Genomic DNA, 17,258 nt, shown 5'->3' on the forward strand with positions numbered 1-17,258 from the left:
TTTGCATCCCTAAATGCAACACATTCATGTTTTTTCCAACTTGCCTGTATTAATGATGAATGATATGCTAATCAATAGCCAATTTACAGAAATAACAAATTGCAGGCTTTTTGTGTTTTTTTAAAGAAAAAGTAACAAAGAAAAGTCATGCTTTAACCCTCTGAACTCCAGAACCTGCTGGTGAGTTTGAAAGGCATGTTCTTTATTTATTATTTTTTTTTAAAATAAAGTAAATTACACCATTCAGCAGCCAGAAATTGTAAAAACACAACAAATCATGAAAAACATAAAAAGGAGCGGCTACTTTTCATGTGGTTTTTAAAAAATTCATATAAACAAGAGTGGTGATAAATAAAAGCTAAATCAAGTTCTTTATAAATGTTGCCTCTGTTGTTTCTGACTGTGGATAAGTGAGCTGCCCGTCAGTGCATCTGTCCCTGAACTGTTCATGCTTCATGCTGTTGGCCTCTACGAGTGTTTCATGTTTAAAGTTTGTGGTCGTATCAGCAAGCTTGGCTCGGTCACACCGAGAGCAGCACATTCAGCACACGGCGTTCTGTTATTTGCAGCAACTATAAACTCTGTGAGTATTCCTGTCAGTAAAAGTAAATCTTTGCCTTTTTAAACAAAAAATCAACTGCTGATTCCTCGTCTTAACTGTCGTTATCAGAAATGTGTATCTGTGGTGACACAGGAGGCTCTGCATGAGCTTACTTCAGAAGAATGAGTTGATATCTGTCCTCGTCATTCAATTTAGTGGTTTTAGTCTCCAGGAATGATCAGACAATGCAGACTGGAGACCTGTTGTGTTGGATTATATCACTGTTATTAAATTATAGTAATTTGCCTCCCTCCTGTATGTTAACGACGTGGACGAGTAACTACAAACTGAACTCTGTATTTGAGATAAACGGCTTCTTAATGTCCTGCTATTATTTTTCAGCCAAGATTCAGAGGAAAAAAATACTGCTGTCTATGTATTTAATCTCTGCTTGTGTTATTGTGAATGGAATATGGTATTTACCCATGATTCTCTGCTTTTAGTTATGACACGCTGCTGGCCCATAATGCTCGGCTGCACCCAGGCGAGGACAACTTCACAAGAACGATGGTGAAACGAAACAACGAGACCATCTTCCAGCAGACGGTCAACGACCTCACCTTTGATGGCAGCTTCGTCAAAGTGGAGGACGACGAGGCTGAGGACATGTCCCGCAAAGGCATCGCCCTCAGCAAGACACCCATCATGAGGATCAAGAGCCGGTCAGAGCCCAAGAAGTTCGCCACGCACAAGATGGCCGTCGACGACGTCATCAAAGTGGAAAGCGACGACGAGGACGAGGAGAACAAGGAGCCGCCCACGCTGTCGCCCGCCCCGATGACCCCAGCAGCTGTCGCCCCTCGCCTCATCCCCGTGTCCGCGCCGGTGCAGGTCCAGGCCGTCCCCCAGAGCATCGTGGTCAACAGCCCCAACGTGCTGCAGATCAAAGGCGGCTCCGGCGGCGGCGCCGTGCTGCCTCCAGGGACGCTGGCCCAGGTTCTGTCCGCGCTGCAGAACCAGCAGAACAACAGTCAGACGCAGACGCAGCTCCTCATCCCCATCAGCAGCATCCCCACCTACAACACCGCCATGGACAACAACGTCCTGCTGGTCAGCGCCTACAACAGGTAACTACACCTGCAGCCTCAGAATGTTTGTGTGTTTTAGTTCTGTATCTGTTTTATTGTCAACCACCAAACAATCAGCAGTGTCAGGCTAGAACCTGTGGGCTTTGAGTGAAGATGCAAATCTCTAAAACACCGGTCATACATACAGGATAACTTCTCCTCAGTCGTTTCCTGACACAGCTGGTCACTCAGTCGGCAGGAGGAAATCGTGCAAGTGTTGGGAGCTACTTTCAGTGGCGGATTAAACCACATTTAGCCCTTCATTACAGAGCTGCTGCAATTAGTGAGCATAATCGATGACACAGAAATTTACAGAGTTTTCTCTTAGGGATCAATAAAGTATGTCTATTCTATTTTTTTTTCTTTTTCTTTTTTTTTTCTTTTTTCAACTGTCTCCTGCAACTTTATGCACTTATTTGACTTCACATGACTTTTATTGTACATTTCTGAGTGAAGTCTCAGTGCAAAAGAGCTGCAAATGATGATTATTTTTAGACTCAATTATTCTGTTTTTTTATCTCGGTTAATCAAATAATTGTTTGCTCTATAAAATGTCAGAAAATAGTAAAACATGTCAATCAGTGTAAGTAATGTAGTGTGAGTGTGCAGGAGCCTGTGGACCAAGAGAACATTAAAACGCTCATTAAATTACACCCTCTCAGGAAAAGCGCTCACCTGTTGCTTTTGTTTGTTTCAACTTTTTTGTGCCTGTTTAGCAATGAATAAAATGTTCTAAATGAAAATTCTGTTGTACGGTATATAATATCGCAGCATGTATGTTGTTTCCTCCAAGACTAAGACCTCAGAGGGTTAATTTAGGTCTGAGTGATGCTGAAAGGTTTATACCAATTCACCTTTAGTTATAGAGTGCACAAAGGGCTACACAGAAAAGGGGGAAAGCAATAAAATGACAAAACTTAGCATAGTAAAATTCCTTTTATTGTATTCTGTTTTTGAAAACATGTTTCAATGCGGCAGTTTAAGAGTCTTCCGTCATACGCTGACAGACTCTCTTGAATCACTTTGTTTATGTTTGTTTTTATTGTCAAACATTATGTCTCCAGCTATAAAAATCATCAGGAACCTGAGATGTCATTCTGCTGTTTTCACTCACTGTGTCGTTTCCTTTTCTTATTTACCAGCTCACTTTACAGAAATGTAACCGTCAGCATCTGGTCTTGTGTTACAGGTTTCCGTATCCCTCCGTGTCAGAGATCATGGGCTTGTCATCGCAGACCAAGTTCAGCGAGGAGCAGATCAAAGTCTGGTTTTCTGCTCAGAGGCTCAAACACGGAGTCAGCTGGACACCGGAGGAGGTCGGAGCTACATAACATGCTTTCACACACACACACACACACACACACACAAACACTGATGCTTTTTTTAATCACTGTCACATTTTTTCTCACTCGTGGCAGAAAAATCAGACCCAAAGCTGTTCAGACTGCAGCTTTGATTTGAACGATGAGGATGTGATGAAACCTTTTATAGTCTCTGTCAGAGATCGAGGACACGCAGCAGCGAAAAAGGCTGAAGGATGAGTCACCTCCATTCACTGATGCGAGTATCTGCAGGTCCTAGAAAGTCTTAAAGCGAGCTGAATTCGGTTTCCACAAAAAGGCCTTGGGTATTACAAATCTGTTTTCATGTCTCTTTGAGCAATAATGTTAATTATAAGCTGTTTGTGTATGTGATGGCGGCTGTCGGGAGATGTTACAGAAGCTCCAGACGAAAGCTGAATGGTTTTGATAGAGGTTTGTTTTTTTTTTTGTGGACTTTTAACACAGCCAAAAGATCATCAGCTCAGCAAAAACAATTAACCCAAGAACTTTTTTTCTTGATGAAATACTTAAAAAAAACAACAAAAAAAAAACAGCAGGTTGTCTGTAGATGAACTAATTGCGCCACAGTGCACTGACTGCATTCTACCTGTGAGCCTGATAAACCTAAATACATTTTAAATGAACATAAAAAGCGAGCACATATTAAATCAAACTAACAAATGCGGGCTGCTGCTGTGGCTCAACTGGTTGGGCTGGCGACCCCTGTGCAGGGGCTGTAGTCCCTGACGCAGTGACCATGGGTTTGAGTCCCACCTGCTCATGGCCCTTTGCTGCAGGTCCTTCCTTCATTCTTCTCCCGACTTTCCTGTCTCTCTCTTCACTGTCCTATACAATAAAGGCAAAAAGGCCAAAAAAATAACTTGAACGAACTAACAGAAATGCCGCAGCGACAAAAGTATTAGCTCCACCTGCTGTTTATTTGTTTAACCAACACCAATTTAAAAAAATCTTGGTGGACTCAAGTTGGAGCTTTTCTTTAGCCAGTCATGGCAGAGAAATTTTTTTTGCAGTATCTGTGCTGTGTACCTGCTAGACTTCCATCCATCCATTATCTATACACCACTTAATCCTCACCAGGGTCGTGGGGGGCTGGAGTCTATCCCAGCTGACTCAGGATGAAGGTAGGGGACACCCTGGACAGGTCACCAGTCCATCACAGGGCTACACTTAGAGACAGACAACCAAGCACACTCACATTCACACCTACGGACAATTTAGAATCACCAGTTAATTAGATAGATAGATCGATAGATAGATAGATATTCATTCCTTTGGGAAAACTCAAGATATTGACATCAGAGCTAAAGTAGATTCTCCAAAAATGTTTAAACTGAAGCAGGGTGACCCCTTAAAACTCAGATCACAAAAAACGAGCAGCAACTGTTTTATTGACTTTCGGGAGCGAGCTGGCAGACTCTTAGTCGTTTGTCAAATCACTTAATAAAATTAATTTTTATAGACTTGCTGCATTCCAGTTATGTCTTTATTGATTATGTGACCTTTTTAAAGTAGCGCCTCAATGTTATTGATTTTCATTCCTCTCCTCTCGAATTGTGGAAATAGTGATGGTGGTGTTTTGTTGGAGCTTCTGCCATCTTGTGCCTGCAGCTTATTTTTAGTTCAGTTTACTGTGAGACATAAACTGTTCTCAGTAAGATATGAAGTGTTGTCGACTTTATCTGTTCTGCCAATTCCAAATGTGCCCATTTAGTGGTGAACATTAAGCGTCAGTGGTTAAAAACTATTCACACAAATAGTTATTTTCCTCTAAATGTGGTCAAATAAGTTTAAAGTTGCATCCATAGTTCATGCAAACAACCATTGAAAGGCCAATCAGAGCTGCTTGTGTAGTTGTTAAACATACGTGATATATAGAATATTATAGAAATGGATGGATCTATACAGGCACAGTGTAGCCTGTGTAGTTGGTTGGCACTAACGGTAACTGGACCAGATACTGAGTGATGACAATTATTCAAAATTATTTTCTTATAAAGAGAAAAAAAAAAAACTACTTTATTGCAGCAGATCAAGCATCTCTTCATTTGTTTGTCTTTCTATAAGTCTCTTTAAAATTCAAGAGGAATATAATCACTATTTGGTAAATTGGTGTTTTTCAAACAGGGAGGCAAAGAGAAAAAAGGGCTCTTAGTTCCTATCATACAACAACCAGAGTGCTTTAGGTCTCAAGTTGTTGGTGGATAGTTTTGACGCTGGGGTCTGTGGAGGCAGTTCTACCAAGAACAAGGAAGTTTGTAGTTTTACAATAGAACCAGGGTTTGAGTGAAGTTATGCAGTAGATATATTTTTCCATTTTGTTATGATGGAGAGCCAGTTGACAAACGGTGAAGTCACCCTTTAACATTCTCTCTCCGCTGCTCGTCTGTGCAGGTGGAGGAGGCGAGGAGGAAGAAGTTTAACGGCACTGTGCAGACCGTCCCTCAGACCATCACCGTCATCCCCGCCAACATCGCTGCAGCCACCAACGGCCTGCAGTCCATCTTCCAGACCTGCCAGATCGTCGGACAGCCAGGTCTCGTCCTCACTCAGGTGGCCGGGAACGGCGGCACGGTGCCGGTCGCCTCTCCTATCACCCTGACAGTCGCAGGCGTCCCCGGAAACCAGCCCAAAGCCGCCGAACCCTCAACATCCGAATCAAAGACTGAGATGTCGGCTGCGTCAGCCAGCACGTCGCTTGGTTTGGACTCGGCAACGACCAAACCGAAAAAGTCCAAAGAGCAGCTGGCGGAGCTGAAGGCGAGCTATGGCCGGAGGCAGTTCGCCACCGAGGCGGAGATATCGCGGCTCATGCAGGTCACCAAACTCTCCAAACGAGCAATAAAGAAGTGGTTCAGCGACACGCGCTACAACCAGAGGAACTCCAAGGATCACCACAGCCTGCTGCTGAGCGAAGCCTCATCCGGCAGAGCGGTGGCAACCGGAGGAGGTCGAGGGGGGAGGAACAGCAGCAGCGGCAGCCTTAACGACAGCAACAACAGCGACATCACCACCACCGCCACCACCATCGTCATCGACTCCAGCGACGACGCCAGCGACGCCTCCCCGACATCCACCAACGTTCCGGGCTCAGCCGGGCCCATCAGCGACCCACGTGTCAAATTCCGTCATGCCTTCCCCGATTTCACGCCGCAGAAGTTCAAGGAAAAGACTCCAGAGCAGCTGCTCATCCTGGAGGCCAGCTTCCAGAAATCAAACACACCCTCAGACGAGGAGCTGAGCCGGCTGCGAGCGAAGACGAAGCTGACGAGACGCGAGGTGGACGCCTGGTTCACTGAAAGGCGGAAAATGCCGTCAGCAGGGATGCTGAAAGACAGCGACGGGGAGGGTGACAGTGAGAACATAAAGCCAGACGATGCACCTTCATCCTCAGCTCAGGAGCGTCAGACCACTCCGCCTAGCTACAGGAAGGCCCTGAAGAAGACGCCGGAGCAGCTTCACATCCTGAAGAAGGCCTTCGTCCGCTCACAGTGGCCGACGTCGGAGGAGTACGACCAGATGGCCGATGAGAGCGGCCTGCCGAGGACGTACATCGTCAACTGGTTTGGAGATACTCGCTACGCCTGCAAGAACAGCAACCTGAAGTGGTACTACCTCTACCAGAGTGGAAAGGTGCGCATGCTTTCTGTATTATTAACACATGCTAATGATGGTCCTGCTCAGCATGGGCCTTTAGGGAAACACATGATCAGTCCAGGTACAGTGAACCCAAAGAGTCTGTGTTAACTTCATGAACGTAAATCTCAACACATCCCCAGATCATTTGATAAACACAAATCTACATTCTGTATGAGTCAATTAAATATCAAATAGCAGAACTGGTTAAAAAATAGATTTTTTTTTTGTTTTTTGATTCTCAATTCTTATCATCTTGGTGCTGCCTGAAACCACTGTTGGTGCCAAGAATTCCTCTATAGAGTCAAAACTGAAATAAAGGTTTTATATGTTTACCTGGTCCAGATTATGTTTTTATTTGTGATGAATGAAGGGAAGTCATGAAATGTTTGTACTTGTTAAGACCTTGACCTTAATGTTTGGTGGCTTTCAGGTGGAGGAGGCACTGAACGGTGGAGCAAAGATCCAGAAGAAGTCCAGGAAACGTTTCCGTGGTTGGTCCAGGAGGACGCGGCGGCCGTATCCCTGCAAACGTTCGCCACAGGGGGGCGCCAGCGCCATCAAGGTCAGTGTGTGCAGTGTATTTACCATCACTCCTGCCTGGGATTTGTATCCTTTTAATACAAGTTTCAATCTTTATTTTGAAGCTATTATGTGAGCTTCTTATGAAACAAAAGACAGGCTGATTGGCTGTTGCATAAATTATCTCTTTTTTTTTTTTTTTTTACTTCTTTAGAAAATCAGAAAATATACAAAAACTGCAACACAAAGAAACCACAATCAACAACAACAACAAAAAAGTATTTTACTGATTTCAGGTGATGTTCGTGTAATTTTTAAGTGTTGGAAAAGCCGAGCTTCCTTCTACTTGACATAAATTCACCATAGTCACATGAATAATTATTTTCCTTTAGTATCTCATCATGTGAAGCTCAAGATCTTTCTCTGTCCCAGGCTGCAAGTGGAAAAAAAAGCAGCTAATGTGACAAATGGTTATCGTTTAACTGCTTCCTGTTTAATCAGCAACTGAAAAGACAGCGGATGATTCGAAATGTATATGAAGATAGGCCCATATTTCAAAATAAAACATGTTTCTTAACTCAGTAACCACTGTTAACCAACTTTCAGCCACTTCCAGCTATCATTATCTTTTACCGGTGTTACGTGATGCAACAGGAAAGGTGTAAATTAGGGTTGAACAAAGTGCAATTTTCCGACAGATATTGTATTTTGATTTGCAACATTGACATGAATAGTAAGAGTCAAGCTTCTGTCCAATAGTCCCAAAATATAAGATTTAAAACATGTGATGGAGCATTACTAAATGAGCCCCCATCAAATGCATGACTGTCACACAAACAGGATGACATGAATTGGTGAATCCATTGACGTAACACTTTAAACTCTGGGTCAGACGCGCTGTAAAAAGTATAAGTTGTGGCTATTGAATAGTAAGGCTTCTCAACTCCTCAATGTTTCCATCTGCTGGAGTTAAATGAAATTGGATAACAGCATTGGTCTGATTATTTAATAGCCATAGCTCATATATCAGAAATGGCAGCATTTGCAATTTGCTGATTGCATTAGTTCAATTGTGATTTACAACTGAATAATTATTCAACCTGCATGTCAATTATTTCTAAAAATCAAATGCACATTTTGAATACTTTGATTTAAGCCTGGATGTAAAATGCTCAGGATGTTATCAAGCTTCCAACGTAACAATAACTGTCTTCAGATCTCAGAAATGTTCTGCTATCCAACACTAAGGTGTGTTCAAAGCACTTTAGCAGTGTTTATTGTGCGAACGACTCATTACTAAAAGAGTTGTAACTGAAGTAGTCATTGCCGGACTTTGGAGTTGCTTTGGTTTGTACATCCTCTCTTTTGATGAAGCTCAAACACAGTGGCGAGTTCTAAATTCTCCAGATATTGTGCTATGCCTGCCCGCTGTGCTCAGCACACCTCAGGAGCAGTCCAACCTGTAAGTAGCTGCTGTTTCCTGTAAAAAGTGCAAAGTTGCAGCCTTTCACAAAAATCTACAAGAGTCACGTGTTTCCTGTGTTTTGTATGAGCACAGACGTAGAATAAATAAAACTGTCTGCTTTTAAAGGCTGGACCCGTCTGGAGAACATGATTCGTCGGACTAGGAATCTCTGTAGCACCAAAATGCCTTATTTGTTTTATGTTCTGACACAAACTTCTAGCTCCTCGGATTTTGATTAATTTCTCAGCCCTGTTGCTGTTCAACTGGGAAAGTGCTGCAACGACGATGACGTTTATACATCTTGAAGCTGGAAAACAGACAACTCTTGAGCATTCCACCCAACGGAGGAGTAAATTTAACTGCTGCGTCAACGCTGTCTACAGACAGAAAAGCTAATAGTTTGATCATTTCATGCTTTTGAGTTTGTGTGCACCTCTAGATTAATTAACTTTTTACATTATAAATTCAAATCACACTGAAGGTAAAACTGTTCTGTACCAAATTTTGGAATTAGGCTGCTGTCGTTCCCACGACCTCTAACAACTCTAATTCTGTGTAATTTACATTTTAGTCTTGTGTATTTACACGTAGAAGTAGAAAACAAGACGCTGTGATTTCCGTAGTTCATGTCGGAGTAATTTATAAGCAGGAGTGACCGAACATGGTGATTATGGCTTTATAGTGGGGTTGCAGGCACTGCACGCTCTACCAAACTGAACAAATTACAGATGATTCACAAATGTATTTCTGGGTACTTTACATGTATAGTAAATAAGATTTTGAGCTGAAGAGCAGCGTAATTAGTTTCCTCTGCTTCCAGTTAGGGCTGGAACCGACAGGTATTTTCATTGTCGATTATTTCTTTGATTAGTTTTGTCTATAAAATGGCAGAAAATGGTGAAAAATGATCATCACAAATGTCCGTCTGTCATCGAGAAGTAAAGAAACCAGAAAAAGATTCATATTTAAGAAGCTGCAATTAGAGAATTTAGACTTTTTTTTAAATAAAAAATTACACATTAATCAATTATCAGAATAGTTTGTGATTAATCGTTGCAGCTTCACTTTGGTTCATGGTATATATTAAACTGTGACGTGTCACTGACAGTACATTAGCAGTTCTTAGTGTTAATGTCATTAACAATTCTCTTGACAGGCAGAGATACCAAACAGACAGATGCTTGTTTATATATAGTTAGGCAGAATTGTTTGACAGTAAATATGTACCGGAATTAACGCATTATCAGTGTTGTCATCTTGCTCTGCTGATGACATAATTCTCATACAGTGACCTGATGATTTTCTGGCCTCCTTCCCGCAGGTGAAGTCCGGTAAGACGTTTCTGAAGGACTACTACCTCAAACACCGAGCCCTGAGTGAGAAAGACCTGGACGACCTGGTGACAAAGTCCAGCATGAGCTACGAGCAGGTGAGAGACTGGTTCTCTGAAACTGCCAGGAGGGTGGAGGAGGGCAAGGAGCCCTTCAGCGACGAGGAGGCCGAGGGAGACGAGGGGGAGGAAGACGAGGAGGAGGAGGACGACGAGGTGGTAGCAGAGGAGCACGCAGACAGCGAAGTGGATATGGAGGTGAAGGAGCAAGGAGAGGAGGCATCGGAGGACGAGAAGGACGACGCCGAAGAGGAGGAGGAGGACGAAGACGAGGAAGCGATCCAGGAGGAATCTGAAGGTGACAGCCAATCACAGCCTGATGCAGAGGCGCAGACATGAGCAGACAGGTGAGCGCTTAGTAGCAATAGACCGATTATTGTGGCCGATATTTGGCATTTTTCCAGTTGTCGATGTTGGTATTTTTATTGGCCGATTATTGATCAATTAGATGTGCTGCTTCAGGTCTGATGCAGCCTCCTCTCTCTCTCTCTGTCTTCACTCTGTCGTCTCAGGAATGTCTCTCAAGCCGAGACTGCAAAAACTTCACAAGAAAGACAAACCAGGAAACTAACTCAAGCTATGCTAACGGCTAGTGGTTAAGTTAGAGGACAGCCACAAATTACCCTAAAACAGCGTCTGGAAAACAATCATTCATAATGCTTTAAGATGTGGACCTTAGTGGGCAATAAAAGTGACAGAACAGTAAAAGATTAGGAAAGTAGCAACGGAACTGCAGGAGACAAACTGATCAATCTCAGTGGATCCCAGAGGAGAGCGTTCTAACTTAATCACTCCTATTTCTATTTTACATATTCAGTTATAGTCAACCTTTTTAATTAAGAAGCCTAATTGTGAATGAGGGCTTCTCTGCTTTTACATGCTGTAAAACACAACATCGGGTTCATGGATTGGTTATCAGTCTTTTCAATCCGTAGTGTTTAGGATGAAAACTGTAGGTCAAGCTGAGTGAACTGACCAAAACATCATCTAGCCATCCTTTGAGGCACAGATTTCCTTCTGTGCTGACTGGAAGTATCGATTATCTTTGACACTTCTTTTGAAAGTTGCTGCCAATCAGCCACATTTCCTACGTGCAGACTACGCAGTCCTGGATGGTTTTCAGCTGCCTCTCCAGTGACTCTCTTGTCCCAGAGATGGACCCTAACCTTCTTGGACAGCACCTCATCACAGACAGACTTTATGGCATCATTGTTCTGCTCTGTGAGCTCAGTGCATGAACCAGTTCTCCACCAGCTGCAGTCCAAGACAGTGGAGTTCGTCCCCAGGAGGAGAGTGTGACTGGAGAGGCAGCTCGGACCACCAGAACAGAGACCTGCATGTGGGAGATTAAAGGCAGGACAATCAGCAACTGAACTTTCAAAATAAGGCATTTACTTCCACTTTCAGCACCCATATGCAATTTAGACGATTCCTTTAGAAAGCACATCATACGTCAAATTAAGATCATCTGGTCCGAAGAGTTTTTAGGACTACAGTTGCATTTTGCTTTCTGTTCCTTCTGATCAGTAATGGTTGGTACAGTACAGTTAACCAGGGTTTCAGACTACGACCATTTAGTGAGAGTGTGCAACTTAAAGTTTCCCGTGTTTGTACTTGTTCAAGTGTGGTGATCAGTGGCTACTGTGGTTGGAAACAGGACTTTCCTTCTTCACTGATTTAGTCAGTCTCTCCCTGTCTGAGGTGTGAAGTTTCCTGTGACCGTTTTAAATGACAATCTACAGCTGATCATTTAAAAAAAAAAAAAAGAAGTGGAGTGAGAGGAAGAGGCCCTGAGTCAAACTGACGTGATGATCAGAGGACAGGCAAAGATTTTGACTGTCAGTAAGAAAGAAAAAGTAGCTGACGCATTTCTAGGGCTGCAAAAAAATAAATATAACAGTGATAATGATTAAAACAAGGGATTAAATGAACAAAATAATAAAAAGAAAAATAGAACAGGAAAGAAGAAGAAGAAGCAGCAGATCATTCATGACTGATTAGTCTCAAAAATTTCCTTGTGCGACCTTTAGAGGGCTCCATAGTTATCTAACAATAGATTTAATCCTACAGTCCATCAGAGGGACTCGGGCTTCTAAACCTCACTGTGTTGTGTCATTTTAAACCGTTGTTTCTGGTTCCACTTTTTGAGGGTTTCCTTCTTCTTCTTTTTTTTTGTCTTTCACAGCATTGAATGTTTGGACTACACCTCTGTTTAGCACGCTGCCACGTAGTGTTTCTGTTGGAGATGCTAAAGAACTCGATGTCCACTGCCCCAACAGAAAACAGGACACCCTCCGCCTCGTGGCAGCGCGCTGAACGGAGGAAGAAGTCACCTTGGAGTCGCTGATGTCATGGCTGACGTCAGCATCTGCACTGATTAACGGATGTGTTTCTCCTCCTTCGCTCCACAGATTTGATTCCCCCACTGTGGAGATGAGGTGGAGGACGTCAGTGTTTCTCAGCTGGCGGCTCGGGACCCAAAGACGTCCGCAAAGAAGCTCAGACGGATCACATGTCGTCAAACGGCGGGTTTGTGCCTTCAAAAACGAACTTTGGGTCGTGATGCAGCTGAGAATCACTGAGTTAAAGGATTTCGTTTGTTCTGCTGATGAACTGTGGGGACCAACTCACCGTGCAGGAAAACAAACGCCTTTTTCCAAACACCACGAGCGAAAGTTCCAGCTCTGCTCCTGTGAAACAACAAGGCTTTTATTTTGGTGAGAATGACTGGGCTTTTATGTCAATTTTCTTACAAAATCAACGTTTGTACAAAGGAAGAAGAGGTGAGGCCTGCTGTGGTTCCTCCTTATCAAAATAACATTTTTAAGAATTAAAGAGGAACCATCGGACATTTTTCTCCAGGGAACGTCCTCGACTCAAACCCAACAACGAGAACACGTCGCTGTTCTAAAGGTTTTTTTTAAAAACCACAGATTTTTGTGAATAGACAACTCAGATTAGTGCCATTCTGTTTATAAGTTTGATTCAAATTAAGGAAAAAAAAAAAAAAAAAAAAATCAGTGCTGGAATGAATTCCACATCAACGTTTTAACTTTTTGTATTTTTTCCAAGTGATTTGTTAGTTAACAACACATAATGGAAACTGAATCCATTATACTGTTATGATGCTATTATGAGTTCTTTTGAAAATGGTGATAATTTCCATGTTTGCAGGTGTTTGGGTCCATTCAGTTTCAATGACATCAATTCAGTCTGTGAACCAAACAGCCTCAAACACTGAAGGATGGAATTAAAACGGGAGGCGTGATGGGAATCCAGCAGAGCCAAATCATTAAAGGGAAAATCACATTAAAACACAGTGTAGAAGTCATTATACCCAACACAGTGGACCTAAATGTACCAAAAAAAACAGAAAACTTTGACAACAGCCCACCTGATATGAGATTTTTTGGTCCAGCACCAATAACTAGTCTTTAAAAATCCAACAACAATATACTGACTAATATAAACAGAAATCAGGTCATTAGAGACCCAAATTAATTAATTCTCAAATGGATAAGCTCGACATATTTGGTTTTTCTGAACTACAGTTTCTTTGGCCAGTAAATCCTCCTTTCATGAAGCTTCTAATGTGCAGTTAGTGTGCAGAGAAGTGAACTGCATTATTTAGTCCACACCACATACAATCAAAGAGTGTCTCAATAATAAAAGCTTCTCAGTTCAACAGCAGCTTCATGAAGGGACGAGCGTCTGCAGAGCTGCTTTTTCTTTTCTTAAAGCGCCGTATTTCGCAGCTAATTTCTTCCTCGTATCTTGTTTAAAGATTAACTTCTACTTAGCTGGAAATTATAGGATATTTCCAAAATCGTCCTTCACAATTTGTTACTAATTATGGGAAATGGAGAGTTCGGGAATCAAGTAAAAACAAGGAAGTTACATACGATGGAATGAAAAACAGTTTCCCTGAAAGACGAACAAAAATTCCTAATTTGGATTCTTACTGATTGAGCTGCTTCATTAAGTACTTTTTTTTTTTTACCTGCACTTTTCAGCTGCAGTGGAAATCAATTAGTTTTCAACTGATCTGATGATAAACAAAACTCGCTGCATCCTATTAAACTTTGAGCCACTCAGCAGACATACTAACAGATTTGTACCTCATTTCCATGAGGGATGTGTGTAATTAGTCCAAACAGTTCAATGTTGCTGCTCTCGACAACACAGTAGTTGATTAAAGCAATTATTTTATTAATGCAAACTGCCGGTTAACGGTTGCGTTGTGCTACGTTCGTCCAAGCAGTCGCAATCGTTGTATAGGTTGCACTTTAATATTGTGAGTTTGTACGGCTGCTACTTTGGTCAGGTCTCCCTTGTAGATGAGATTTTTGATCTCAATAGATTAAATAAAGATTTAAATAAATAAAATAATAACATTAAATAAAAATAGACGCATAAAGCACCATAGAAGAAGACACAGCAGGTCATTCATGACTACGTGATTGATCCGTTTCTAAAAACTGTATCAGTTTGAGTTTTAAATGTGGGTGAAAACTGTACCTTGATTCCAGAAAAGCTTTTCATGTAAAAACACATTTAATATGTTGACGTTGCTATCTTCGCTAGTCTGCACCAAAAATACTAGTTAATGAAACTAATTATGTATCTATACAACACAGGGTAACTGTTGCGTTTGTAGTGTTGTGCAGCCAGTCGCTTACTGCACTAGTGGGAGGGGAACAGATGACAAACCAGCTCAGTTTGGCAATATTTTGATATAGAAAATGAGAATAAGGTTATACGTAGGTGGAGTCAGAATAAACTGGTGTAAAAACACTCAGCCTGAGCATCTGCAAGGTGTTCTACGATTTGATTATCGAAAAAATGTGACTAAATACGAGCAATACTTTGTAATACTTAACCGTATTGTTACGTCGTGCTCAATTTTTAAGTGTTTTCGTACTTTTAGACGAGTTGACAAGTGTAAATTAAATTACTGTTTCATCGAAAGAGAAATTAATTGTTAGGAACGTTCCTAATTTAAAAATAAAGACAATCAGCGTGGCTCATTTTCTGTCTGATCAATGGTGAAGAATTTTTGTTCATCTTTCTAGTAAAGTTTATCCACGTACATTTTTTACAAGCTATGCATGAAATAACAAATAGGTAGTTAATTCCTGAAGAGAGTAACATTATTATTAGATTTTTCCTGTGTAATTAGCACCAAACAGTGCAGGAGTTAACAAGTAAATAACAGCTAATATTTAAAGATTTATGAGGAAAGGTTCCTGGAAATTACCTGATAAATACCGTCTTACTATCAAGTATTTGATCCAAAATATTTGCATGTCTATCAAACTTACCAGTGTTCACAGAGAGCAGGAAGGACTTGTCAGACGGCATTCTGGGAAATGTAGTGTGGAAGAGACGAAGCGGTTCACTGAAATGACAAAAGAAAAACCACCAATTAAACACTAATAGCTTCTGTTGTCGTGGATTTTCCCTTTAAGGTCGAGCTCTACATTAAAGCTCTGTCAAGATTTTAACAAAGAAACACGAGCATCCTTCTCTGTTTCAGTGGTTTTTCAGGCGGTTACAGATTTACAGTTTCGTCATCTGTTCTGTTCCTAAAACGCTTCCTCTGTGGGTTCACAGTCTCCTTAAACAATAGGCTGAATTTACAGAGTTGATCGACTTGAAAGGGATTTGAACCCAAATGCTGTTAGTGTCCTTGTCCAAAAAAAAAAAAAAAGAAAAAGAAAAAAAAAACTAAACAAAACAAAGGCATGTGTGCTCTACTTCAGGAAACAGGCAACTTTACCTCAGTCAGTTAAGCTACAAACTTGGTAAGATTGTGACATTTACACTTTACGACAGTTTTCTTTTTTCTAGAGAATTCAATACTGTATGCATGAATACGAGTACACAGTAATAATTATGTCTTTCAGATGGCGTTTCTTTTTTTTTATTATTATTAATATTATTTGTCCTCGCCACCAAAGTAAGTGAATCACTTTAAAGAGAGAAAAAAAAAAAAGAAGACATAGTTATTAGTGCATTTATTTGCTCAAATACGGGTGAACTACTAAACAATATCTTTCAGGTTTTTCAAAGGAATTACAGACAATATTTTAGGGACAAGAAACCACAAGCACTTGGATCAGTTCCTACGGGAACTTTTTAACTTTTCATATGTGGGGGGAAAAAAAATAAACACGCTTTTTTTTTTTTTGTTGCTTTGCTCTCTCTTCCTGTGTTTACCAAACCATGTAGGACTCTGTTAGGATATGCAAACATCAAAGAACAATCAGCGGGTAGCGCGGTGGTGGACTGTAAAATCTGCGTCTCTTTGATTTTGGTTTTCAATGATTTCATCAGCAACGTGGGATCCTTATATGAGCTCTGTAATTTTGCAAAGTTAAGTCTTTCTGCCATTCTTTCGATTGCTTTAATAGCCAACCGTTTTTAGTAGTTAATTTATTTATTATATCTGGACTTTCATGGATATCTTTTTGGTCTGCAAGTAAAAAATAAAAACTTAAAAAAAAAAACAAAAAAATGAATAGTTTGGTTTAGGTTTTGTTTTTTAACCTCTCTTCAGTCTCTTCACTCCAGACAGGGTTTCTATATAACAGTATGACGTGATTAAGTACATTTACTCATGTATTGTACGCAAGTAATATCCTCATATTGTAAGTTGTAAAAAAACAGAATAGAAAAGTGTTACATTTTCTATGCTAAACAATATCAAGACATTTTATCAAAGTAGTATTGCATGATGGGGTTTTTGTTTTATTTTTGACAGAGTTTACTGTAACATTTTTTCAACATACTACACTGTGAGTTTTTGTTAATAATATGCTGACATTTTTTTCTACATAGTAGACTATGACGTTTTTTTGGCATATGAGACTATGAAGTTTTAAATACTAGACTATGTTTTTCAGACAGACTGTACTATGAAATTGTATTTGACATCGCATTCTGTTTTTTTTTTTTCGACATGCTATGATGGGTTTTTTTTCGGACATACTGTACTATGACATGTTTTCCATCATAGTATAGTGTTAGCCTGATTCTTTAGTTGGAAGCCCAAGAACAAACTGGAGAAATCTTCAGTTCACAGATGTAGAATTTATTTAGCTCACAGGTAAAGCGAGGCAGCACTGGGGTCGGAGTGACAGGGAAAGGAGCCCCGATATCTACAAATGCTTCACATTTATCTTCTTGGGCCGGGCCTGCCCCAGACAGAGGTTGGACTTACTGAGGTAAATTTGCC

General features: G+C 41.0%; 1 protein-coding gene across 1 annotated transcript in view; it reads left to right on the forward strand.

Moving 5' to 3' along the window:
• The window catches only part of LOC103374202 (zinc fingers and homeoboxes protein 1-like), a 20,185-nt gene extending 3,655 nt beyond the window's left edge, over positions 1–16,530 (forward strand). Inside the window, exons 3-8 of the mRNA XM_008304247.1 lie at positions 1,045–1,668; positions 2,858–2,984; positions 5,403–6,641; positions 7,078–7,209; positions 9,953–10,368; positions 12,433–16,530. Coding sequence (XP_008302469.1) covers positions 1,045–1,668; positions 2,858–2,984; positions 5,403–6,641; positions 7,078–7,209; positions 9,953–10,360 — 2,530 coding nt within the window. The 3' untranslated portion in view covers positions 10,361–10,368; positions 12,433–16,530. The remainder of the gene's footprint in view (positions 1–1,044; positions 1,669–2,857; positions 2,985–5,402; positions 6,642–7,077; positions 7,210–9,952; positions 10,369–12,432) is intronic.
• The last annotated feature ends 728 nt before the right edge of the window (positions 16,531–17,258 follow it).

Source organism: Stegastes partitus, unplaced genomic scaffold (genome assembly GCF_000690725.1).
Source record: "Stegastes partitus isolate 25-593 unplaced genomic scaffold, Stegastes_partitus-1.0.2 Scaffold2176, whole genome shotgun sequence".
Taxonomy (NCBI): domain Eukaryota; kingdom Metazoa; phylum Chordata; class Actinopteri; family Pomacentridae; genus Stegastes; species Stegastes partitus.